The sequence below is a fragment of the Maylandia zebra genome, linkage group LG19 (assembly GCF_041146795.1).
Source record: "Maylandia zebra isolate NMK-2024a linkage group LG19, Mzebra_GT3a, whole genome shotgun sequence".
NCBI classification, from domain to species: domain Eukaryota; kingdom Metazoa; phylum Chordata; class Actinopteri; order Cichliformes; family Cichlidae; genus Maylandia; species Maylandia zebra.
Window position 1 is genome coordinate 15,919,970 of NC_135185.1, and position 27,084 is coordinate 15,947,053.

General features: G+C 40.0%; 2 protein-coding genes and 1 non-coding gene across 5 annotated transcripts; 2 read left to right on the forward strand and 1 right to left on the reverse strand.

The window, feature by feature from the left end:
* The first annotated feature begins 286 nt into the window (after positions 1 to 286).
* trmt61b (tRNA methyltransferase 61B) lies at positions 287 to 3,994 on the forward strand. 3 transcript variants are annotated; one of them, XM_076877556.1, is made up of 8 exons: positions 287 to 403; positions 487 to 1,310; positions 1,406 to 1,508; positions 2,440 to 2,630; positions 2,756 to 2,847; positions 3,400 to 3,602; positions 3,678 to 3,749; positions 3,842 to 3,993. In XM_076877556.1, exons 2-8 carry the CDS (start codon positions 558 to 560, stop codon positions 3,874 to 3,876), a joined length of 1,449 nt encoding a protein of 482 aa, XP_076733671.1. In that variant the 5' UTR covers positions 287 to 403; positions 487 to 557; the 3' UTR covers positions 3,877 to 3,993. The 3 variants fall into 3 exon arrangements, with proteins under 3 accessions (XP_076733671.1, XP_076733672.1, XP_023011119.3); XM_076877557.1 differs by having other exon boundaries at positions 295 to 1,310; positions 3,681 to 3,749; positions 3,842 to 3,994; XM_023155351.3 differs by having other exon boundaries at positions 295 to 1,310.
* spdya (speedy/RINGO cell cycle regulator family member A) lies at positions 3,954 to 7,132 on the reverse strand. Its single transcript, XM_004559267.3, has 7 exons — positions 6,973 to 7,132; positions 6,096 to 6,357; positions 5,947 to 6,005; positions 5,781 to 5,866; positions 5,466 to 5,637; positions 5,067 to 5,277; positions 3,954 to 4,457 (listed from the first exon to the last, which is right to left on the reverse strand). Exons 2-7 carry the CDS (start codon positions 6,307 to 6,309, stop codon positions 4,399 to 4,401), a joined length of 801 nt encoding a protein of 266 aa, XP_004559324.2. The 5' UTR covers positions 6,310 to 6,357; positions 6,973 to 7,132; the 3' UTR covers positions 3,954 to 4,398.
* A 753-nt stretch (positions 7,133 to 7,885) lies between these two features.
* Positions 7,886 to 13,103, forward strand: pcare1 (photoreceptor cilium actin regulator 1). The gene is made up of 2 exons (XR_013094577.1): positions 7,886 to 11,562; positions 12,509 to 13,103. It is a non-coding gene; the product is annotated as a photoreceptor cilium actin regulator 1 (transcript).
* The last annotated feature ends 13,981 nt before the right edge of the window (positions 13,104 to 27,084 follow it).

The following is a 27,084-nucleotide window of genomic DNA, read 5'->3' on the forward strand; positions in this document are numbered from 1 at the left end:
TTTAAATAAATCTCCTGTTGTTGAAAACATTTTTATTGTGAAATTTAGTGTGAAATTAATTATGCTTGTAAAGTAGAGCGAAAACTGTCGATGGAAACGGTTTGAAAGATAATCCAAAGAGTTCAAAGTCACACCGTAATAAAAAGTCTATTCATCGAAAAGTTTGGAATATTAAATTAGGCGTGATGATACAAAATTACATTTTATTTTACATTTTTAAATCATAGTTGAATGAGGCATATAAGTTACAACATCGCCCTCTGCCGGTAGATTTTAATCATTACAGCAGTCGCCTAATTGTGACGTTGTACACATGTCAGTGTCCAGCATGGTGTCCTCCTTGAGTCTGTAAACAGCCTGGTTATCGAGAAACGGATGTAAACTGATTGAAAGCTTTTACAGCGCAAGTTCCATTTAAGCAGCCTTTAATGTTTCTTTGCTCTGGCTTTTAATCCGCAGGTCTACACGCTGTTTGTGTCATTCTAGGTTTTTCTGCTTTCTTTACTGGATGGGATCGACACCACAGCTTCCACCTTGTCACTTTTTTGAATGTCGCAATGGCTTTGAAAGTCGCGCTCCACAGACTTGTGTTTACGCACAGAACGCTGACAATTTGGGCATCCAGTCAGAGACACAGCCGGCACAGGGATTTACTTGTGAATCTCAGTGAAAGTGTCAGAGACACAAGAACTTTTTCAGGTGCTGCTGTGAAGCGTAACGATAATAAGGAGGGCACCTCCGACTATTCACGCCTGAGTACCAAGGTGACATCCAGGAAGAGGAGACCTCTGTCCCCGCTGGAGAGGATCAGTGGCCTGCTGCCCCAGGACGCATTGAGCCCTGAGGTGATTCAGCTGAGAGAGCAGGAGTCAGATAAGGGGGCAGAGATCCAAGGATCAGTCCCAAATCGCACGCAGGTAGAAGTTGGGGATGAGGATATCGTTAAAAAGTCTGAACATGAGGCTCACAGTCCACCTGTTGGAGCAGAAGAGTTGGACACCGGCTCAGTTCATCACCGGGAAAAGCAGGTGTGGGCGGCTCTGCCCGGGGAAAGGTTGCTTACCTGTGGAGAGCTGCTTGTTGCAGAGTATCGCAGAAAGAAGCGCGTGGAATTCAGGAAGATGTTCCAGCTGCAGACAGGGGCCCGTCTGGAGAGCAGCTGGGGGGTCATACTGCACAATGACATTGCAGGGCAGCCAGCAGGGCTGTTTCTGAAGACCCACCGGGGGGTCCCCATCTTTATAAGGCGAGCTAGTTTGGAGGATTATGTGCTGTGTATGAAGCGGGGACCTGCAATTGCCTACCCTAAGGTAGAGAGCAGTAAATGAATGATATATGTACACAGTTGCCTTTCAGCTTCAGCGTTTTCTGACAGATAATCTATTGAATGTTTTTCTTTCCTCAGGATGCAGCTTCTATGTTAATGATGATGGACGTCACAGAGGGAGACTGTGTCCTGGAGTCAGGATCTGGATCGGGGGCCATGTCTCTATTCCTGTCAAAAGCAGGTTTGAACTCGTATATGGAAGCACGATCACCAGTTTCGCTACACACAGAAGTTGATAGCAGATTGTTTTTCTCTTCCATTTGACATATCTGGATATGCAGGCAGGTGATAAAATGAAAGAATTTCACTCAATTTCACTAGCCGGGACCACACCCTCAAATATGATTGGGCAAAATTTTTTGAAAGAGAATGGAAGTTGGAGTGAGCAAAGAACTCAGTGAGGGTCTGGTTCCGATAAGAGAAGGTGAAAACTAAGAAAGGCGTGGGGAGGGTGGGATTTGGAAATGAAAGCAAACCGGAATGTGAATTAATGATCTCCCAAAAGTGTCTGTTTTTATAAATTCAAAGTGGCTTTACTTAAAATAAATCAACAACATAAGCTACAGTTATTATTCGAATTCTTTTATCCCCCCCACATAAACAGACTAAATGTTCAAATGGTTAAATAATTTAGCTACATCTCAAATTTAAGCAAAATAAGCCCATTCATTACACTAATCACAAGAGGATATAAACTGTACATTTCTGCTCAAAACCCCAAAATAAAAAAAATTAAAAAAAAGTAGAAAAAAAGTAAACACAATGGCCTTGTGCTTCCATAAGGTAAAAATTAATAGAAGATTTACAGCAGACTGACACATTAAATGAACACAAAGCACATATTAAATGAACAGTTTTATGTGAACTGATTTTATAATAAGGCAAAGATGAAGGGTGACGGCGTGGATCAAATTTCCATTTGAACTGCTGTCCAGGGAACGACTCAACTTCTCAAGTGCTGACTGTCCTCATTAATCTTTATGAAAACCAATAAAAGTCAAATCTGTGATGTGAAGGAAAGTGGTGGATGTCACATTTCCTCAGGGAAAAAATCATTTAGACAAAGTGTAACTGCTTGCTGTGGAGCCTGATTATGTTTTTGTTTTCCCCAGTCGGCTCTAAGGGCAGCGTGCTGAGCGTAGAAGTCAGGGAGGATCATCACAGGAGAGCTGTGCTTAACTACAACCGCTGGAGGACATCATGGAGTCTGCGACGAGGGGAGGAGTGGCCCGATAACGTCCAGTTTCACAAGGCTGACCTCTGCACAGCCTCTTCGCTCCTTGCTGGTCGGGGATTTCATGCGGTCAGTGTCGGGTTGAAATGTTCCTCATTTGTAACATTTTTTGTCCTTCTATCAGTACAACACCACCTGAACACATCATTGGTTAGACGTAGATCTGATTATCAAGTGGATAATTTCTACTGCAGGTTGCTCTTGATCTGATCAACCCTCACCTGGTTTTACCCACTGTGATTCCACATCTCCACCCCGGAGCTGTGTGTGCCGTCTACCTCGCCAAGTATGAAGCTCGACCGTGTCATTTTCTACTTATAAACTAAATGTAGTTTATTCCTCTCACCCCAGCAAATTTAGACATTTTTTTTCGTCACTATGTAATATTACCTGCTTGGTTACATTTTCTAGAGAAGTGGAAAACTTGCAAAAGAAGAAAAATTTGTTGTAGATCCAGATTTCTATAGTTTAGCTGTGAAACTGGCCTTAGCACAAGAAGGGCCCATTGGAAACAGCTATTTGCTTTCTGAAGCGAAACACTTTTCTCTTGGCTGAAATTAGATGAAGACAATACTACTATTGTTATATCGGTATGTTTCATATCAAGTCAGAACCAGGAGAATGTTAGCTTGGCACAAAGAATAGACACAGGAGAAAACAGCCCGCCTTGATCTGTCTGAAGGTACCAAAGCTAACCTGCTAGTATTTCCAGCACACATTAGCTAATTTATTGGAGACCAAATACGCTACAGCTTCTGTGCCATGAGGAAAAAATAACCTTTCAGAAATTAAAAATATTGGTCTTTTCTGCTCTGTTAACTGTGTCTATATACCACAGCATAACTCAAGTCACCGACCTGCTGGAAGGAGTTCGATGTTCAACACTCCCTTTACTGTGTGAACGCGTCATAGAGCTTCCACTCCGGGAATGGGTGGTGGCTCCAGCCCTTCAGAAGGATGGACGATACTGCAACAAGAAAGCCCAAATCCTGGATGAAAACCTAAGTCAGGACGGCGAGGCATCGGAGGAGAGTGACAAAGGTGATTAAAAGTAACACGGCAGAGTCTCACAGAGTCCCCTTGAGTATTTCCACTCAAGTTTGATTGTCATTTCAGAAGACCCCGACCCACCTTTTGGGAGTATCCCTTACATTGCTCGACCTCACCCTGAACAAATGAGCCACACAGGTCAGATGTTACCACGCATCTAGTCCCAGTATCAGTTATTGTATGATGATATAATTAAAAATATTAAATGTGTAATTTTTGCCTTTTTTCAGCTTTCCTGGTGAAACTGAGGAAGTGTGTGCAGTAACATTTCTACCTGTGGGGAAACCCTGAACACAGATTGTTACACATCAAATAAACTGTCTTAAAGAAGATAATAAAAAGTCAAAACTGATTTGTCCTTTAATGCAAAATTTGCCTTCTTAGTGAAAATGGCTCTGTGGCATAGTGAATATACAGAATCTGTGTGTGAGTAAAGAGCAACAGAACAGTTTAGTGTACTGAAGCAGGTTGCAATGAAGACTATGAAAATTCAAAAGTCTTGGATCATCAAACAGCACACTGGCAACACAACACCAATACAAACTACAAACAAACCCTTCTGTGTAACTGACAGCATCCAGTGCTTAACTCATTTACATCTGTGAAAAATAGTATGTGACAGAGTCCACAAATAAGTTAAATAAATAAATAAATACCAACACAGGGCGACTTTTGAGGCGACTGACAAACTGGGGATTCAGACTTTTACTTCAGAGTAAAGTGCTATTAAATCCAGTAAAGGAAGCATTAACTGCTTGGTTGATTTAAACAGGAAGTCGCTGATGCTCTACTCATTAATCCAGTCCATGAAGGTGTTCAATGTCGACTTGCAGGAAGAGTCATTCCCTAAGAAAAAAAGATGGAAACATGTAGTTAGGTATGAGTTTAAATCTTAACTGCAGAGCTTTATCTGTATACATACGAGCACTGTAAATACGTGTCCTGTGTTCCTTATATTGTGGCTGAGTTGCTGTCGTTCCCAGTCGTTTCCACTTTGTTATAAAGCCACTAAAAGTTGACTATATAATATTTAGTAGCGAGGAAACTTCACAGCTGGACTTGTTGCACAGGTGGCATCCTATCACAGTACTACTTCACTGAGCTCCTGAGAGTGACCCATTCTTTCACAAATGTTTATAGAAGCAGTCTGCATGCCTGGGGCTATTGATTTTATGCAGCTGTAGCAATAGAAGTGATTGGAACATCTGAATTCAGTTATTTGGATGAGTGAGTGAATGATCCCACTAATCCACTTAGTGGGACAATAGGTTCAAGTGCAAAAAATACTAACATTATGCGTTTTTGTTGAAGAGGAAATTATTTCTGCAGTTTGGATTGCAGGGCTTCTTGAACGTTGGTTTTAAACTTAACTGGGCATCCTATACTGACCAGCTCTTTACACTATAAACCACACAGTAAACAGAGACACCAGCATTAGTTATATATACTTGGTACCTCCTTTGGGATTTGCACAGCTGAGCCTCTGGAGGGAGGAGGTGTGGCCTATTCTGGTGTCACGCTTACATAGGGAACAGGACACAGGTGAGGCATAGGGCCCACGGGGAAAACGGACACGGTCGCCATCATTATACTGCCGCTGGGCACCGCCATGGTGATCGGAACGCTGCCGCTGCCACACGAAATGAGAGGACACAATGGCCATCACCTGGAAGACAGGTCGAAGAAATAAATAAATCACATCACTGCAAAACACACTCACAGACACTAGAGATGGAATGTCTGGCATTAAACCCAAGCAATAAAAATGGCACTGCGCAGCAAAAACAAGACCCTTAAAAATTCCCAGAGAAGCACCATTTATCAGTCTCCTCAGGCAATTATACTTGTGTGTACCTCTTCACAGCAGCGCCTGCTGACAGCAGCTCTGTACTCTATGCGAGCCCACAGCTTGTCTCGCTGCTCAAGGAAGCGGGGAAACAGTTTTTTCCAGTTCTTGCCCAGTGCCCACGGAAAAATTTCATACTTGCTCTCCTCCTCATCCTCCTCCATGGTGTTGGCAAGATACCTACAGGAGGAGAGCGAAAGCCGAGTTCAGGGCTGTAGGTTTGCCAAGAAATATCACATATAAAAGCAGAAGCAAACAAAGTTTCCTTTTCATGACAGAATATAATACAGAAGCAGGATTTTCAGGCTTTTCTCTGAACTTACAGTGCAATGAAAAAATTCTTTCTGGTGTATTCAGTACTAGTGAAGCAGGCCCTTTTGAAGTACACAAAGGTCATGGCTAGGAGGTACTGATGAAATAGAGGGAAAAGATGGTGTCACTTTAAAGCATAACAAAGTTTTGTAGCTTTCATCAAAGTAATAACTTTACCTTGTCTGTCAATTTATAGCAACCATCCACCCTTAGAAAGTCTTTTATCAGGTCATCCTCTGTAGACAAAGAGATGTTAATATATGAGAATTTAAACCAAATTTCACATTTTCTTGAGCGCATCCTGCTTTCTTGTTAGATCTATCTACCAAAAAGATGGAAATATGCTGCCATTTCCTGCCGCTGGACAACAGTTGACTGAGGCACTTTGGTAAAATACAGGTCACCCTGGTTTGACTGGATACTCCACACCACACCCCGGGTGTTCTGACCACGGTGTCTGCTGAGGCTGAGGTTTCTTCTGATTGGGCGAACATTTTTGCGTTTGACCCGAAGGGTAACAGAGGGAGGAGTTTTCATCATGCTTCAGCTTGAATCATCTGCAGAAAGGAGTCCTCTGGTATGTTATCACTGCAAATGAGAGAAAAAGTATGAGCAGTGAGCATCATCACTATAGACTGTCACTTTTTTTGGAGGGGGGGTCAAAGGGGTCCACTAAATTGTGCCAAATTCGAGTTTCTTACCATCATTTGCCCTCAAGACACATTTAAAGAGCTAAATGTTTCTCTCTTTTCAGACATTTTTCAAGAGGCAATGTAAAAATTAAATTATCTCAAAAATTACTTTAACTAAGGCCTTGGGGAGGGGTCTGCTATAGTGTCTCTATCAATACGAACTTTCACGAGCGTGACTAAAGCAAAACTAGAATGACACGTATGCTTAATTTCCCTAAATGATTTGGATTACCGCGTAGAAAAATGGGAACATTATTTAATAATGAATTTTTCCGAATAAGTTTAAAGTGTTTAAAGTTAGGCAGATTATCTGTACGTCATTAACAATAGGCAGTAAAAGAAAGAGAAAGCCCGCAGCTCTTCAGCAACACGAGCTATCAGCTAGCTAGAAAACTGACTAAAAAAAAAAAAAATCACTCAATTTAAGTGACGACTGTTTTTAGCGGCACAAAGAGACGCTAAAAAATTAAATAAGTATTGTTCTTATGATAAGCTTAACTCTCATACTAACCAGCAACACGTTTTATAGGATGAAAGTGAGTATAAAGCAGTCGCTTCAGGACGCTGACCAGACGAGATAGTAGTTTGCTGTTGGCAGCTCTGGCAGTTTCCGGAGCGCGCTTCGAGATCTGTGCCAGCGGTGCACCTGCGCGCGAGGACGAGCACGCACTGGCGCCACGTTTTCTTTGCTTATGGCGATCTCTGTGTGGAGTTATTATTAACAAGCCAAACAATTTAAATATGAAGAATACTATATTAAAAACACACCAAGCACTTAGAGTGTAAAAATCACATATCAGTTTCTAATGACTTTTTCTCTTAATGAGATATTTGTTTTGTTATATTTCATTTTATTTTGTTGAAATAGACAACAAAGGCTACCAATCTACTTATTTATGCTATTTTTCTGTGTATTGTGGTTGTTTATTGTGTTTGAGTTACATTCAAGGTGCTGTAACAAATGATTATTTTACGTTGGGGATAACTGATCTTATATAAGGGAAACTTTTGCAAGTTAATTTGTAGGAGGCAAAATCACAAAGGAGTAAATCATGAACTTTATTTACTCTTACTTTATTTATTTAGTGTAGTAGTTAGTTTTGGTGGTTTGTTCTCACTTCATTTGATTGTTTAAGAAAGTGGCTGAAGGAAAGATGTGTAATACGCAACTATATTTGATTTAATGTTGTCAAATGTGGATAAAATAGAATCAGTGTAGCACATTTTCTAATTCTGATGAAAACAAAATGCTGTGTTTTTCTTTTTGTTTTTTTCTATTGGCTAAGTTAGGATGTATTGTTTTGCAGGCTATAAAAAACCCACCTGAAGCCAGCCTTCATTACCCAAATGAGCTTAAGTTCTTAGAAGTAGGTGAGTTTTATATGACTTAACGTGACATATGTGCAGGCTGAGGAGTTCACTGAAAGACTCACTAATCCTTTCAGCTGCTTGTCCTTCATAAGGTGCAGAGGGATGTTTTTTTTCCGAACATGCTCCAAGGAAATTTTATTAAACATGGCCACCAAACTGTGGATTTATTCTGTCTGTCTGTGACAGTTGGAAGCAATTCGTAAAATGGATTTATCCACGTTTTGTTTTGGCAGTCTACTTGCGGAAAGGGATCTTACTCAACGAGTCAACGACATTAGCCATCTGAAAATGACAGCTGGTGGCTAAGAATCTTTGCTATTTTTTTACACAATTGACTGCACTGTCTGTATTAGTGTTATCTAGGGAGAAGAGAGAAAAAAACACCCTGTACAGCAGAAATGGGTTGCTCACCATCTAAAGGTAACAATTTTGGCACTCTGGGTGCTATGAGGAAGGGGAGAATGCTACCCCCTGCACCTCAAGACAACCCCAGAGATCCACAGTTTGAAGATGAGGAAAATCATGTTTCATCTGGAGCTACAAATGGAGCTACAAAGGAAAAGAAGACAGGTGGACAAACCCAGGTACTTCAGAAAGAGTCACACATGACACCACAGAAAAAGAGGCTTGATACTGAGCAAGTGAATATGGAAGCAGTTAACATAGATAAGCTGGGGAATCAAGCAACAGAAAAAAGCACAGTATCACAGAGGAAAGAGAAACACAATGACAAACAGGATGTGGCAGACAAAAGGCTTAACAGGAAACCAAAGAAAAATGCCAAAGGTGCAAAAGTTCTTAAAAAGAAGGACAAAGACAAGCTATCTGAAGAGCACAAAGTGGACTTTCCAGAACCCTTGGTAAAAGCTCACCAAGCTGCGTATGCCTTTTTGAATCCTAGCATAAACAAATATGATGTTTTGCTTGGACTCTTAGAACAAGCAGCTGAAACTCAGGTTTCTGTTCAGCCTATGGTTGCCTTCATGGCTCTACGTTACGAGGAAATAATTCAGGGACTAGAAGACATGGTGGAGGAGGGAGAAAATTTTTTAAAAGAAAATGGCGAACATCTTGCTTGGCCAAGCCAAATGAAAAATCTCTCATCCTCTACCCCTCTGAAGTCTGGCTCTCCCAATATCGAACCCCCACCGGATTTGTTGCAGCAGCTGCTTCAGTACACCACACAGAGAATGAGAAATGTGAGCCAGACTGTTGGAAGAATTGGGGACTGTGCTTTAGAAGAGGCAGTGGAGTATTTTGCCTCCGTTTCAGAGCTTTTAGAGGAGAAACTTAAAGTCAAACGTGCAACAGAGAGTAGGTTAATGCAACTCTTATCCCGCATTGAAATGGCCTCTCTGCACAAGCCTGGCCCAGAGGATTCAGCTCTCTTTAGTGAGGACAGTGGAATTGGGGCTGAGAATGAATCCCTTGCTGGATCTGAGAGACGCCAAAGACGAGAGAGTTGTGAGTCTACCGGGACAAATAGAGCTACTCCTGTCAGTCCTCTGCGAAGAGTGTCAAGGAGAAAGCTTCGGAGTCAAATAAGTCCTAGTGTGTCCCTTACCTCACTCAACTCACTAGGTTCTACATGTACCATAATGGCTAATGACCAAAGAGACTCATTGCTCGGATCTGTCTCCACAGAGTACGGGGAAGAGGATGTCAATGATTATGATGAGGTGGACAGAGATATAGGAGATATCCAAGAAGCAGTTCAAAAGCAATTTAATTGTTCTCCTGTAGACTGTAAGCTACAAGAACCTCGACGTTTACCCCCAAAGAGGATAGAAAATCCTCAAAATCTAGAAATGACTATGAAAATGAAAAATGCAATAAGTGGTAGGATACAGTTTGTATCGTCACAAAACCCTAGTTCTAAAACAAAGGCATCAACGAGCACAAAAACTAGCACACAGGATTGGACAGATGATGAGGTACGATCTCCAAGGAGGCCTCAAACAGCAGCAGCTGTACGAAAGGCACAAGTGAAAAAGACCCCGGTGAACAGGGGTCAGCGTTCCCGGTCAGCAGATTCCCTTCGGAGCAAAGGGGAAGATCCTACTCTTCTTGAACTAGAAAGGACCCAGAACGATTTAAACCGGAGATTGCAGAGCATAAATAAAAGCAAAGAAGAAAGAAAAACAAGGACTGATCCTTTAAAACGAAACCAAGGAAACTCACCAGCACAATCTCCAGCAATAAATCAGAGACAGCCTTCATTAGAAAAGAAAAACAACCCCCAACCACCTAAAGACAAGGCAAGTCCTACAAAGTCCAATAGTAAAAAACAGGAGGCAACCAGTGAAGTTGATGATGATAAACAAAAAGACAAGAATATACCCAAGGGTCTTATAAAAGCCACTCCACCTCCTAGCCCCCCTTTATCACCCCAACCATCTTCTGGCCTTCACAGAGGTAGGAATTCAGTCAAAAAACTGATTGATACATTCAGTCAAGGAATAGAGGAACTAGAAGGTCCCAAAGTCCTGGGGCCTCTCAAAGGTGTGCGAAAATGTGGTGTTCCAGTGTTACCCGGTTTAGGAAATGTAGAAGCTGTGCTGACTGCTGGGATAACTAGCTGTAGGTCTGAATCTACAACATGTGAGAAAACAGATTTAGACCTGGATAGTCTTCCTCCACCAGCAATGGAAGTATTATTGGACAATTCCTTTGAAAGCGCTCAGAGTACATCAACTAGTGTAGCAGCAGATGGTGCAACAAAAGTAGGAAGATCACCTTTGTTGAAAAGGGGTTTAATATCACAACGATTGAAGGCCTCAGTTCAGTCAGTGACGGTACTGCCAAGCAAAGGAGGCTTACCACAAACCTCCAAACACATTTCCCCTGTTAGAGTGGAACAACAAGAGACATTTCCTCTGTCTAAGGTCAATCAACCAGATTCGGAAATCAAAAAGGATTCCTTATATCAGCAACTCAGAAAGAACATACAACTAAAACCCTCTTCAAACTCTCAGTCAGAGAAATTGTCAACAAGTTACGTAGGACCGTGTGTCACTCAAACAGAATTGAGAGACATACAAGATGGTGGTAACATTTCAGTGCCTGGATTCAACACCACAGCATCTTCTGTGCCTGCTTCGGTAGAGACTAGCCAAACACCTGCCACCCCACCTGTGTCTAGAGGGCGAATGTTGCCTTCCACACCTTCTACTCCAAGCAGCTTACATCGAAGACTTCCCAGTCCCCACAATTTCAAAAATCAGCCTACTCCACCCTCTTCATCTAGCCCCTCTCTTAACAGAACACTTCCTACACCACCTGCTCTTCAGAGGAGACTCCCCAGCCCACCCGTATCAAAGCAGAACATTTCGAGCTCAAACTCAGTCGCTTCATACCCTTTCAAAGCACCATCTCCCCCAGCTTCGCCAAAAGTACAAAGATGGTCAAGGGAAAATAGCAGTGAAGACTCATCAAGTGCTAGGACAATTAGTAATGCACGTTCAGTCTTCTGTCCCGTTTCTCTGTCCATGTTTGAAGCCCAGCCTTGTTCAGTAAGCAAGCCCCCGCAAGCATGGACCTCAACCAAAGTTTCATTCCTCTTACATACTTTTGAGACACGTGGGAGGACTCCTGCATCTGTCCATGGGCCACGACCCTTTATCAGACGTAGCCATTCAGACCGGAGGCAGAGTCTAAGTCTACCACAACAATCACAACGCATCTCAGTGGCTGAGACTTGTGGGAGTGAACCAGCGATATATTCACAGGGGTGAGATTTTACCACATTTGTACTTCTCTTAAATGATTATTCATGACTTTTGTTTGTTTTTTTGTTTGTTTTTTTACCTTAAATTTATATAACGTTCTGAGAGAAATTCTGGACAAATGCCCCTCTTTGGTAGGAGCTACCCTATTTTATTTTAAAAACACCTACTTGGTTATGGTTTTGGAAAGAAAACAGTATTAATAACATACATAACAATTAAGTGGCATGGGGTCCACTTGGGAAGCAATTAAAAGATTTTTGAATATCACAATATAATAAAAGCAGGGTGACAAGATTTCCTTGCACAGGATTTCTTTTCTTTGTCCTCCTGTCCCACACCTTGAAACAATGTTCCCTATTTTGAATGTTTTTGGAGGATATGCACTTTTCTAAATCATGGCTTTTACCTAATCCATGTAAAGGGACAGCTTTTTATTCAAGTTAAATGATGGTCTGTCTAATTCTGTAACCGTCAGGAAAAGTTAGACATGACCAAAGATTCACAAGCGTTGCAGATTTTGGTGATTCAGATAGAAACTGCTACAAAGAAAATTAAGCAGCAACATATATAATGACAGAGTTTTTGTCTTTTTTGGTAGACTTATTTTTCAGTTCATAGAGATTTTCTGATATGAAGTGATGCCACTCTTAGGCCACATTATCACTTAAAGAGTAATTATATTAAATATAAAAAATGCTTACATTGTAGGTGTCTCTCAAACAGAAGCTCATTCTCACGATACATTATGCAACAAATAACTCTCTGTACTTAATGCTACGCTCCAACCTCCCACTGATTTTCCCCTGCTGTTATTACTGTATTACGTTAGATTTATATAAAACATTTAATCTCTCGTACTTCACGAGTCAGTATTGCATCAAGTGACTCGGACTCACCTGGCCCAGTTACCTAATTGCTAATGACAACATTTTCTGTTCTTTCTTTTAGGCTAAACTATGAACCAACCAGAGATGATGACTCATGGGGTAGCCAATCAGACCTCAGAACGACAACACGCTCTGCATCACACCCAGACCTGTGTGTTGTTGGACGTGCCTTGCACAAGGACTAAAGGGGCCAATGCAGAGCCAGGAGGATTATGGATTAGCAGGCCTTACTGAGGATTTAAGTCGATGCTGTTTATTCCACTTGGAAGAGAGGAAGAGCTAATTCTATCCACTCTTCTGCTGTAACACACCTCCACAGTGTTTATAATTATATGTATTTCAGGTTTTATTAGTTGTAATTCTTTCATTGGTGTTTTTCACTGCATTCATGTCTGCACTGTATCTGAAAAAAAAAACATGCTCCTGAGCTTCATGTTTACATCACAATTTAGTCTTCCTCTTTTTTTATAGATTGTCTTCCCACGAATGACTAAGTTTTTGGTATTTAATCACAAAGTATTCACAAATTGACCTTAAGTTCATTTCGGCATCAAAATTCATAAATAAAAAGTATGTTCATGTTTTTTTTAAACTGTAGTATTATTATTCTGTCTTTTATTTTTTATTGTTTTGTAATAAAAATAATTCCATCCCAACTTTGCATGTACTATCAATAACAACTGTCATAATGCTGCATTTAGGTGTTTCATGATCCCTGAAAATGACTTAGGATACTGTATTTCTTGCTAACATCATTATGCTATTATGCTCACAGTGGTGATGCCAGCATTTTATCTTTAGGGGGCAAATTATGTTTATGTGTAATTTGAAATTAATGTCCTGTAATTAATGGAAAAGTAGAAGTTGCGACCTGGTGAACTTAATGGGAATGCAACTAAGAATAAGAGAAATGGTTGGACCTAACGTTACAGCGTCTTACACTCTCGGCATCTATTACATTAATCCTCACTGTATTCAGAAAAGATCAACAAGTTACAAATCTTTTCTTATAGTTATGAATTACAATTAGGAGATTTCAAGGTTCCAGTTTCATATTTTTATTATTAAAGAATGTTAAATCAAGTTCTCAAAATAATGAGAAAAAAGATAAATCGAATGCTACATATTTCTTCCCCAGTAACTATATACTAAATATACATTGTAGTTACATTGTAACTACAATGTATATTTAGTTTTTCTTCTATGTATGTTAACACTTTAGAAAACTAAAAATGCCAAATTAGCTATTAAAAATGTCCTATTTTCCCCTACACGTTTTTCTCTTTTTCCATAATCCTGGCTAGAAATGGAACATATACCTTTACTGAAAAAAATCCTCTGTTTTCTTAACTGATAATTAAGTAAAGCTTTCATGTAAGGATAAAAGAAAAGAGAATAGGGAAAGAATACTTTTTGTATACTTTTGTAATCATATCTCATCAGGAAAAAAACAGCCTATTTTAATGTTGAGGGAAAAAACACAGATGGGAACCACAAGAAAAAAAATGTATAGACATTTATTTTTCCATCCATGAGTCAGAAGGGTTTTTTTGTTGTTTTTTCTTTCATTGCAACACGTTCATTTCATTTACATTTAGCATACAAGCATCCTGTAGAAATGGTCTTTTAATGATCTTTTAAGAAAATATTGTCCTTGTCGTATTTGTGTGCTTCATCCAGCCTCCACAATCTAACTGGACTGAAACAAGCATGAGCAAAGTGCAACAAGGGAAAGTAATCCAGGTAATGACCTCATGAATCTGGTTAAAATAATGTCACGATTTTCTTAAAACCAACCTCAAGTGAAACTGTGACTTCTTTCAGAAATCTTTCTTTTTTTCAATATGTTTTCTTATTTAGGCTTTGTTATCTTCAGTGTTGATTTGCAATGCTATACACAGTAAACAGGCTTGACTTCTACAGCACAGCATAAAATTGCTAAAATGTAAGTAGAGATGGTATAAAAGTTACATACTGTATACGTATGTAATGTATATGTATATATGTCAGTATGTACCCAAGAAAACTGATCTTGCTTTGAGTTCAGCGAGGGGGAGAAATGCCTTGTAAATTAAAGTAGAGGAGGCAGTAGTTCAAATAACCACTCACTGCAATCAAGGTATATGGAAGAGCATCTCTGAATGCACAATACATCGAACAGCTTAGAACAGAAAATTGAGGTTGAGATGTTTTCTTTATTATATTATATTATATTATATTATATTATATTATATTATATTATATTATATTATATTATATTATATCCTGAGCATTGTTTAAACACCATAGCTTTCCCAAGTATTGTTGTTGCACATCCGATCATGATTACCACAGTGATGGGTGTTTATAGCAGGATATTGCAGCATGTCACAAAGCTCAGATATTCTCAAGCTGTTTTCTTCAACATGACAATGAGCTCACTGTACTCAAATGGCCTCACCAGATCTCAATATAACAGAGCAACCTTAGAATGTGGTGGAAACTCATGGATGTGCAGCCAGCAAATCAGCAGAATGTCTCCGGTCTCTTGGTGATTTTAAGAACTGAGACCAAAAAAGGGTTTAATCAGGACTTAACTAATGAAATGGCTGTTGAGTGCAATTCCATGTATGTTTTTGTTTCATGATTGAAACATTTTAAGATTTTTACAATTTTCTGATAAGACTTTGAAGGGGTGTAACGTGGGGTCATGTCAACAATCCATTAATATTCATCTTACATCCACGAAGGTCTTCAAGGCTAACGTAATGACTTGTTTGTTTGAAAATTGGCAAAAAGCGTAAACGAATGGTTACAGGGTGAGTGGGGAATATACATTAGAGATGTTTGATTTTACAGCACAGTATAAAATAGAATATCTATAAAATTGAATTACTGTATTATAATATATTGCTATATTACTAAGATCAATTATTCTCAAACATTGTTATAGGATGTACATTTTTTTTACTGTTTTATAAAATCTTGGGCAGTAACACAAAATCTACAATTCTGTTTTTTCTTTAGTAGATATAGAAAATAACTGATGTAAAATATCCAAATTAAAGTTATGTTTAAACAGTACAAAGGGCCACTGCATATGTCTGTGTAATAATCATTTTCTTTACACTTTACTAAAGGAAATGTTCTCTTTAACGAGCTGCAGTAATCTGATTGGTGGATTAGTAGCTCTCTGTCCTCTCACTTGCTATCAAGGACAGGCTACATGAAGTCATGCCTGCAATGACATCTGTTCTCCACCAGAGGAGCATCTCGCCTCACAATCTGTCTCCCATCAGGCTGCACTTCCTGTGCAATCAAGTGGAAACTGGTTATGATTCAAAGACACAGATGGAAGCATAATCTCCCCATTGTTTGTTTTGCTTAGATTATGAGTTATCAGTGAATGCTCTAATGTGTTAGACAATACAATGAATGACTTATACAGTCTCTGAAGCATAATTTCCCAGTAGAGAAAATATACAGAGAACACAGAGGACTGTGATAAATGTGCTACATCCAATTCATTCCCGCCTCTCTGAAGGAACTTGAATACAAACTTGCAGATTATACCAAAGGATATAGACTAAATAAAACAATCTTCATGTTGATAAGCAAACACTGACATAAGAATAGTTGATTTATTCATAATGGTGTTGTTTATATCCTCTTAGTCTTCATTGTCCTACTCCAATGAATCTTTCAGTAATCCCTCAGAAAGTGAGACACAGTGCTTTTAGATATATGCTGTGTTACTCTTTTATGTAAGATTTATTTCAAATAATGTAGCAATGCACCCACCAGCTTTGTGTATAAATGATGCCTAATAATACAAATAAACTAATATCCAATAAGACAATAGGGATCAGTGAAAATATGGTATAGTTTAATACTGCTGTTGATTTGATGTATACTATTGTGTATTCCCTGGCTTTTACATTTTACATGGCTTTTACAGTGAAGCATTGTCATAAAACGACCTCATGTGGCCTTGACTTATTGCTTATTGCCAAAAAATAATGCTGAAGGAGGATGATATAAAACAAGTGGTGGGAGTCTAACTGTCCTGTCTGTGTGAATTATGAATAATAATCCCACTCTGATTTTTCTTTCTTTAAAGACAGCTTTTGAAATCAACATGCAAAATGAATAAATCTCCTCATGCAACCAAGACACCCACTTTCCTTAAAACTACTATCAGGAACTCTGTGAACATACTCTGTATATAAAAAAAATCTAAAATACCATTCAGTGGTTTGTAGATCCACTCTGTACACCTTGTGTTGAATGTTTTTGCTGTCTTGGGTGAATCTGGCTGAGAAACACTGAACGCTCAGTCAGTAGGGCTTTGGGGCGTGATGTCACGGGGGGTGGGCGTGGAAAGGATTTTGGCCCGATCCGCCATTTTGGGGGTCTAGCGCAAGTGAAAAGGGAGCGAAGTCACACACAACACCGGCAAGAGAATAAGGTTGAAAATGGTTTATCTTTTCATTCTTTCCCAACCTGGAAGCAACATGAGGCAGCTCGTGTATTGATGTTACCAAACGAAGGCGTCTAGCCTGGATAGCAGCTGTGAGACGAGCTGACGTGCAGTTCTCTTCCATCTCCAAATATCTGTTGGTGCTCCAGACATTTTCATTCCGGTAAGTTCTAAATATGTTCATATCACTCTTTATAGCCTATTAGTTTTATTTTCGATGCGCTCTGAGGTCATAGCAAATTAGAACAAACATCCTACTGAGTGATTTTGCAGAACTACCTTCTATCTATACAGATGCTAATTATTTGGCATTATTGCAGCAAACCAGCCTATGAAATGGATGAAACATCGTGACTGGGTTCCAGCGCTACACAAGGGACCTGCTGCAAACATACCACCATGCCAATCAGATTACTTCTTCCATGTGAGGGGGAAGAGGTGACCCTTCTGGATAAGATGGTGAAGGTTTGCTGCCGTTTTGATGAACAGTGTGATAATAAAACCAGGGAAGAATGAAACCTGCTCCTGTTAAATATTCTTAAGTATTGTGCTGTTAAAATAGCTGTATTTTTTTCAAAAGATACAGTAAATAATGTTAGTAGTGGGTGATGTCATGTAAACACTCATGATTTTGTGTAAACATTTTGTCATTTGTAAACTATAAATGACATGGATTCTACATTGTAACTGATGTGATGTTCTATAAGGTGGTTTCAATAAAAAAAAAAGAGGCAAAAATTAGTTTGTTTCTTTATTCAACTTTTGAACAGTGGGACTCAGTCAGTATATATTCAGTAAATGCAAATTATTTACATGACAGTGCACTACAGGCATAAATCTAGACCCCTAGATAAAACATTATGGGTCATTCCCACAACCCACAGCTTTACTGTGTTCCAGCAAAGTATCCAATAGCAGTGACAACTCCTCCACAGTAGCAGGTGGGATTTTTCTGTTTTGAGGACCCCTCCTTTTACCTGTCACTACAGATGGTCTGTTTATGTTTTGATCAAGAGCCTTTTTTTTGGGCAGCTGAAGAGAAGTCGTCTATCTTATGGCCAACCTCTGGCTGTATCTTGGTAATATTACCCAGCAAAACCCAGTATGCAGGTTCATCTGTAACAGTCCTTGTGCCACGGATCAACACTGTTGCTTCTACATTAAACAGAAGAGCAGCGACATGGCTGCAGTTCTCTGCGACTCCGGCCATACAGCTGCAGTGGGCGGCTTCAACCTTCCCTGTGATGCTCACAGTGACCCATGGCTGCAATGCTGGTTCATTCAGTCTTTGAGAGTGCAGGACCTGAAACACACACAGACAAAGTTCATTTAAAGACAAGAACTAATGAGCCAAGGCCGACGTAAATGTGTTTTATCTACTTTATCATAAATGTAACAAAGTGTTTAGAAAGTTAGCACATACATGTAATTTTTCATTTTTTTTATGTATCCATCTATAGAACGCTGCATGTTATATTCTAAATCTGCCTGTTCTCTGTCAGAAACCTGCCTGCAGAAAATGAACCTAAAGGATGTAATGCAAGGATGTCATCACTTTAGAGATGGAGAAAGCATAAAGTGACAATTATGAATCACTTAATATGATAAGGAGATTCTGCAGGTCATTGATCAATATATAAAATTAAAATAAAATGTATTTTTAGTGACACAAGATACAAACATGGAAGCAAGATGTATAATAAGGATTATTTATAATAAACATTAATAAATTAGTGCAATTTCTTTAACCATAAAGAATAACAATCCTTCAGGACAGTGTCACATCAGTGCACTGAACTCATTATGTTATCCACCTAACAGCCTCCACATGTTCTCACTGTCATTTCCCCTCATGAATGAATTTATGCTGCACTAATCTGAATGTTTGCAGGGAAATCAAACGCATTTCACTCGCAGTACTCAAGCTGACTTACCTTTGTTTGAATGACGACTTGTACGCGCTGACTCCACAGACAAGGTACGAGAATATGTCAGGCTACGTCAATAGCGGTTGGTCTTCAGGGTTTCTACTCCACGGCCTTATTTCATACGGGTCCACATTTCCAATGCACGCTATTTTCTGCAAGTACCGCCGCTTCGCCTCTGAATGAAATCGGTCTCTATACAGTTCACTCTCTTTTGAGCTGCTTTTAAGCATCTTTCTTGTAGTCGTCGTTCCAACACAGTGTGTTTGGTTTGATTCGTAGACCCCGAAAATGGCGCTGCGCTCCCATAATGCATTGCGGTGTGACGTCAACTCCAAAGCCCTGTAGTTACTCCTTCTTTAGATTCTAAAAGAAATCAGAATTTACATAATAAACACCATTTTGCATTCAATAAGATTTAAAACTAGTGACTAAAAATATAAACTAACCAGATGTTTCTGCTAAGGTCTTTAGGTCATTTTGTCATCCAGCGGCTTCTTTTCGCAGAGTCATTGCCTTCTGCTGCGCATAAAAATGAATGTAGATTTAAGGAAATGGCAACGCAGTGGTGCAGTGGTTAGCACTTTTAGCTCACAGCAAGGTCCTTAGTTTGACTGCACTACTTGTCCAGAGCCTTTCTATGTGGAATTTGCATGTTCTTCCAGTGTCTGCCCAGGTTGTCTTCACGTACTCTAGCTTCCTCCCACAGTCCACAGTGCACTTAATGGGGATATGTTAATTGGTGATTCCAAAATGCCCATAGGTGTGAATGGTTGTCTGTCTCTCGCCCTATAATAGCTGGGATAAGCTTCAGGCTATACCTGATTAGCTGGTTCCAGACTCTCAGGATGGTGTTATATCAGTTGATATGATACATTTTAACAATTCCTAAATAGTATCTCAAAGTCAAGAGATGAAGAATACACTAGACCTTTAAGAAACCCTGGTAAATTTTCTTTAAACACAGTAAATTTACCATTTAAGTTCATGTCAGGGATACAAAATGAAGTTTATTAATTTCCTTGTAGCTTTTGAACAGTATAAATGTAAATAATGAAGCCGTAGCTAAACAGCATCCATTAAAAGCATAATTATTAGTTATGGAAAAATAACAAATGCTGCCATTGTGTAAGAACACAACTTAGGAAAACTCACAAGTTTGGAGTCTTCACACACCCCCGTTCTCTGCGGCCTGCTGGAGCGGGGGGGGGGCTGGGAGGAGAAGTTGGCCGAATGGGGTCTGGAATGTGGGGCCTCCCTGCTGCTGCCGAGTCGGGGCGGTCTGCTTCTCTCTTAGAGTACGCTTGGGGAGTGTGATTGTGTGTACAGTGTCTCTTTATGTCTGTCTCCGCGTTGGGAGAGTGTTGAGTAATTGCATATGAGAGCACGAGGGTGGGAATGGATGTTTGTATCTGTGTGTGCTTGTATGTCTGTGTCTATATGTCAGTTTGGGTGTCAGACGCCACCTCTCTAGGGACATCTCAGGCCCTCCAAGGTTTGGAGGCCTATCTCCCCCACCACTTCCCCTGCCGGTGGTTCTTTGTGTCCGGGGATGGGCGTCCAGCTACACACCGGCTCACTCCTTGGTGGCTGCTTATCGGGGCCTGGAGCCTGGGGCTCGCTCGGGCCACTTTGGGGGTGGGATGCCCTCGGCCTCTCGGCCTGGGGCTCGGTCACTCTGGCACAGCTGGCTGCCAGAGTGACCGAGCCGGCAGAGCTCACTGGCCTCTGCTCCGCGGCCACTGAGTGACCCCTCATCTGGGGCTCTCCTCAGCTCTTTCTGGGACAGTGGCGCGGCTGCCCCTCTGTTGGTCTTCCTTGGTCTCTTGTGTTCTGGGGGCCTCTGGATGTCTGGAGTTTTGATCTCCTCCATACCTGCTTCATGCCCTGGAGGACGGGGCAGTGGCTCCCCCACACCCTCTAGCAGATCATTACATGAAGTAACCTTTTAAATACAAGTGCGCTCATGCTCACAGGTGTACACACGGGGACTCACACACACAAACTACACCCTTTTTGGCTCCTACCTCAAACCACACTGCGCTGTCGATCTTACGTGCTGCACAATAATGTTTAATATTTAGCATTTACTGTTACATTCCCATAGATCATCGTGATGTTGTTTATTATCTTGCTCTTTTTTTTCTTTCGTCTGCTTGTTTTCTTTTTTCTTTCTCAACAGGTGATCCAGGTGATTGATATATGTATTTTTTGTCTGCTTATTTTGCTGTTTTTTTTGTTTTTTGCCCTTTATCCCCGTCCCTCTTCTCCGCTGTTTTTCTTTCCCTCTTTCTTTCTCCCCTTTCTTTTCCACAGTCTGTCCCGTATTTAACAAGTAAAAATTTGGTAAAGCAAATACGTTGGGCATCTTTCTTCGCCTTTAGACAATAATTCTGATGTCAAAAGAGCCAAACGGGACAGGCAAAAAAAAAAAAAAACTCACAAGAGAACTAACAATATCTAGACCAGTACAATGTGAACATCAAGAATCCATAAGTTGATTGAAAGGAGTATCCATTTTGTTTCATGGCTTATGAATACAGAAGAAGGGAAGTTACTTACTGGGACAGTGGGCCTATATGCAAGAACCTGAAATGACAGGTCAAAGTAAAAGTGCAACACTTTCTTTAACAACAAGTCTTAAAGAACATGTTGACTCACCATAGTTACAGTCATGGGACAGATTTTCATGTAGAAATACAGTTAACAATGGGAGAACTATTTTGTTTGTTTCCACTCAGCTGGCTTATATTAGTTACAGTTCAGCAGCATAATTCAAACTCATGTCTCTCTCACTCGTTATCTTAGATTCTGAGTTTTACAATACAACAACAGACATTGCAAATTTGCTTAGAGCACAAATGATTTGGTGTGTGCCATGATTCATGTTTCAGGGATTTCCATATAGAAGTGAACATAAAGATAGAAGGGACTAGCATAGCTTTGTTACAGAAAGTTCAATAATCTTGCACACGTTCAGCAACATTAAGTTTGCCAAGCAATTGTTGTAAAATAACTAGCAAAAAAATAGTATTTGGTAATAGTAAAAAAATAAGTAAATATTATAAAATGTGTTAGCTCTTGTACACTGTGGTATAATGATAACAGTATTTGTCACTGTGTTATAGATCTAGATATTGAGACGAGTTGAGAATTCATACCATAGAACTACTGTGATGCTGTAGTAAACATGTGTCTATGAAGTAAGCTGTCCTCAGTATAGTTACAGGAGTAGTAGCTCATGTGTGGTAGTTTGTTGACTGATTAAGAGCAGTCACTGCACTGGGAAAAAACTATTGTCAGTCTGGAGGTGCATGCAAAGAAGGCTTTACACTTATGCCTTCCTGCTGCAGTGCAAGACATAGATGAACTAACTGAGCTGAACCCAACTGTTTTCCTTTTGCAGGACAAGACTGTAAAAAGCTTTCTTATCAGGTGCTGTGTGGCTCACTTGTTAGGATGCACTCTACAGTGCTGAATTGTGCCAGACATGGTTTCTTCAGCTACCTCAAGAAAAGCTGCTCTTCTTTCTAGACTGAAACAGTGTTGGTAGACTGCGTGAGACCCTGTGAGATGTGTTAGGCATTCTCTTTACACTGTCTCTTCTGACGAAAAGGCCTTCTCTGACATTCTATAGTTAATATAAGCCACTTGGCATTTGTTTTAATAAAGAACATGTTGTTCTCCAAGCACCAGCTCTTCATGTTCTGTACCTCCGCTCTGTAGGCTGACTCATTTATGTTGGACATAAGCCCAGTTACTGTTGCATCACCTGCAAAGTTAACAATGGTTAATGTAAATGTAGGGACAAAAACAACTGTTCTGCGAAGAAGCCAGGCATAGAGTATGAATTTGTCAAAATCAAATACACTCACTGGCCACTTTGTTAGTTACACCTCGCTTGTAGTCCCTCTTTTGCCTTCACAAGTGCCTTAAGTCTTCATGGCATAGATTCAACAAGACGCTGGAGATGGTGTTCAGAAGCCCCAATGCAGGTCTTCTGTTGCTTTCAAGGTTAAGCATGCTGTGTTTCAAGAGACTCCTTTCTTCATACCTTAGTTATAATGAGTGGTTATTTCAGTTGCCATTGGCTTCCTATCAGCTCAAAACAGTCTGGCTATTCTCCTCTAATCAACAAGACATTTTTAATCACTGGCTTTAATTTGTGCTATGAATTTTTTATTTTAACTGATTTTAACTTTTTATTAGAGAAAATTACCTCCCCCCAACAATCGATGAAGGCATGGGTTGATGTATAATTTTCACCAGCATCAAATTGATTGCTTCATGCACATAGATTTACAGTAAGAGTACAGTAAGTACATTCCACCTGCATGCAGTGAAACTTGTTTTAAATAACATATTGTATAGACAATGAGCTCCAGTGTTGTAACTATAAATTAAAGTTATATAGAATATTAGAAATCCATCCATCCATTCGCTTCCGCTTATCCTTTTCAGGGTCGCGGGGGGCGCTGGAGCCTATCCCAGCTGTCATAGGGCGAGAGGCAGGGTACATCCTGGACAGGTCGCCAGTCTGTCGCAGGGCTAACACATAGGGACAGACAACCATTCACACTCACATTCACTCGCACATTCACACCTAGTGGCAATTTGGATTATCCAATTAACCTATCCCCACAAGTTTAGAAATCATATATAAATAAATATACTGTAGACAAAGTGGATTTGCATTCTGTTCACGTGCTATCACACGTAATGAGAAAATCCATGACAACAAATGTCACAGCAGTATATTTAGCAAATAGGCAATGCGCTGTTACAAAGCTGTTCTTTTTAGCTAGCCTGGAAGACTCAAATGAGCACCTGAATGTTTAACAGTTCTTATCTCTTGTGGGCGATGACAGAGAGGGGATGTTAAACACACACTGCCAGTGCACCCGGTGTTTTCTAGATCTGAAAATAAATGTGTGGGCAGCTTTCCTCTGCTGAGAAAACCAGGTACAGACAGTACCTTTTGTTGCTGAAGCTGCTGTGTTGAAAGACCGACACGCCGGTTCTCCTTCCAGCGCAAAAACAATGTGGAATCTGGCAAGTTAAGCACTGGAGGTTAATGATGAGTTAAACAATCTATTAATGTTGTTCAACATTGTGGTTTATTCCTCTGTTAATGAGATGGAGCTAAAGTGATATTTACTGAATGAGTTCCCATCATAATTACCTACTCCATATTGTTATTGCATGTTTGCTCAGCCCGTCAGGAAGGGAAATCAACATTTGCCCTGCTCTCCAGCTCTTCAGTGGGTGTCACGGTTCCAGCAATGGCATTTGATGTCTTCATCTGACTGGCTCACATCACCTCACATAGGGCTGCACCCACGCTGGCTAAACAAGTAGAGGACAGACAGTAAGTAGACACACTCAGAAATATCCATTAATGATGTCATCTAGCTGAAAATTTATTCTGATAGTTGTAGAACTAAACAGTTATACAATTAATATGTAAAACAAGAAAGCTGTTGGGGGATTAAATGCCTTCTGGCAACCATTGTGTAAGATGGTTCATGAATGTAAATGGCTAATAAGGTGCAGTTCTACTGAATCCATCATGAGAATGAGCCCTCCAACCTAAACAATAAGTCTATTACTACTTTGCAAAATGACCTCTATGACCTCTTCCAGTGCTATTCTTCATTCTTCAACTGATTGAATTTCAAATGACTGCTTTTAGCAAAAGTTTAGAAAAATAAATTGTATCTTTAATGTTTGATGTATCTCTGAACAGCACATACACAGCTTTGATTAAGATAATCAATTATTAACACCATTAACATGCTGTAGTTGGTTCATTTTAAATTAGCATGCGATGCAGCTCAAAGCACCTTTCCAGGCCTATAAGTATTAGAACACATTATATGCAAGCACAGTTTTTTCTTATCATCTCTGTTATGCATACAGCACCCAGATCTATGTCCCACTGGAAAACAGTGATTAAAGCAACCTCCAGGAGCTAATGTCTGCTCTTTCAGAAATCAAGTACTAGATGTCCCACAGCTCCCTCCAGCAAAATGGAAATAAATCTGATACAATTATTTCCTGCCCTCTGCCCATATCCTCTCTGCAAAACAACTCGGGTCCCTGTCTATAAAATCTCAGCCCAGCAGCCAAAAGGCTAGGTGTGTTTGAGGACAGCGATGTCTCTTTTAGCTAGAGGTGAGCAGGCTTTTTTCAGTCAGTGCCCATCAGCTCTGAAACTTTCTTCTTCATCATTTGCAACTTCTTAAAATATAACATAAAACTTATGTTTAAAATGAGGCACATTACTTTTCTTTGCTCTCCAATATGCTGCATCTTTTCTAATTGATTATTTAACCATCTGTCTGTGAACTTTACAATCTATGCTGAGTTTTATTTCCCCTCCTTACGTTCAGGTACCTGAATTAAAAATCACTTCATATTAAAGATAATTGGTGGGTGCAGCTTCATAGTTCCCCTAAGATGGAAAAGTACAACCTTGCCTGAGGTTATTCTTGGTTAATTACTTTACATACAGGCACCACACAATTAAAGTAGTTTTATAAAACATATCCATCCATCCATCCCCTTAGCTGTTTATTCAATTCAGGGTCACTAGGTGATGGAGAAGCTTTATATCTTTATAAAATGTACATTTCGATAAATAAACTCAGTATAATTATGGACAAGTTTTTCAGAGAGGTTTTTGCACATGCAGATATCTGGAAGTCCTGCCCTCTTTATCAGTTGGCAATCCAAGTCTTTTCATGGCGGCTGTGTTCTAGGAGGTAGAATGTGTTGTCGAATATTAACAACAACAACAACAACAACAATAATAATAATAATAATAATAATAATAATAATGACAAAGTAACAAGTCAAAGCCCCAAAGCTTGAATAACTATTATTTCAACTACTTTTTGGAAAATGTCCACAGATCGAGTTCTGGTGATCTCAGAGGAAAGCCTTTTCTAGAGAGTCAGGACAACAGCACTGACATCTTTGTCCCCCAAAATTTAATGTGAGGGATGGAGAGTCAGTCTTTATCTGTGGAATAGAGAATCTGGGATGGGGATTAGGGAGGAGAACAGTAAAAAATACTGGAGAGCAAGAGAATGAAGGAACTGTGAGAAGATGAGACCGTCAGTATTTTGATCCCTGTTTCCTCCTCTGCCAGAGGTCTGGGAGTTTGCAGTGTCTTAGCTGTTCCTAGGACTGCACTCTTCTGGACAGAGTTCTCGGATGTCGTTCCTGGAACCTGCTGGAGTCACTCTACCAGTTCAGCCCCGAGGGCTCCAATTATTACTGTTGGCTTCCCCTTTCGTATCCTTTCTAGCTCCTCCACCCACCCTTGGTATTTCTAATTTTACATCACTTAATGGCTTGATGCCTAAAAATATTAGATTAAATATTAAATATCAAATATTATACATGATTAAAATATTAGTCTTTAGTTTATATAATAGGTTTTTGTTTTTTTTTTGGTAATTTTTATATCAGTTAACAGTTTTTGCAATAGTGAAAATAGCCACGAGTGTTATAAGACAGGACTTGCAGTATCCGTCGAATGTCTGGTCACATGGGCGAGCAGGTCCATTTTCTGACTGTTACAGTAGTTGTAGTTTCAACCTGAATATTTACAGACTGCACATTTTTTTAATATCGTTTGCTTGCTTTCAGCAGCTTTGATCGAGCATAAAAGTTCTAAAAAAAACCCATCAGTGCCAGTTGCCAAACAAAGCAACAGACACACACTGTTATGTGACGGCTGTGTGCAGGCAGGAAAAGGACCCAAGGTGCAGACTCCAGAAACAAAACTTGAACTCAAAACAGCTTTAATGCTCAACTTAAAAAGGGTAACAAAACTGAGACTACAAAATAACCTTACACAGAACACACAACAAGATAAGGGTAGATCACGACAATGACAAACTGCAACACAGGGCTTAAATACATAGAGGGAGCAATCAGGGAATGGACAACAGGAGGGAAACACAGCTGGGGAAAATCAGAACTGACGAGACAAGGAAGCATAAACTGAACACACTGAGATAAGACAGAGACCTTCAAAGTAAAACAGGAAACACATAACACAGACTGAAAAAAGACACAGACTCACATGCAGGCACTACAACAGAGGGAACAGAGACGTGGGACCAGGGCAGACACAAACACTGACTGGACACGGGGATATAACGGACAGGGGAGACAGCAACTAAGGATTACACAGAGACAAACCATAAGACATGACTCTAACAAAAACCCAAAGACTAGAAA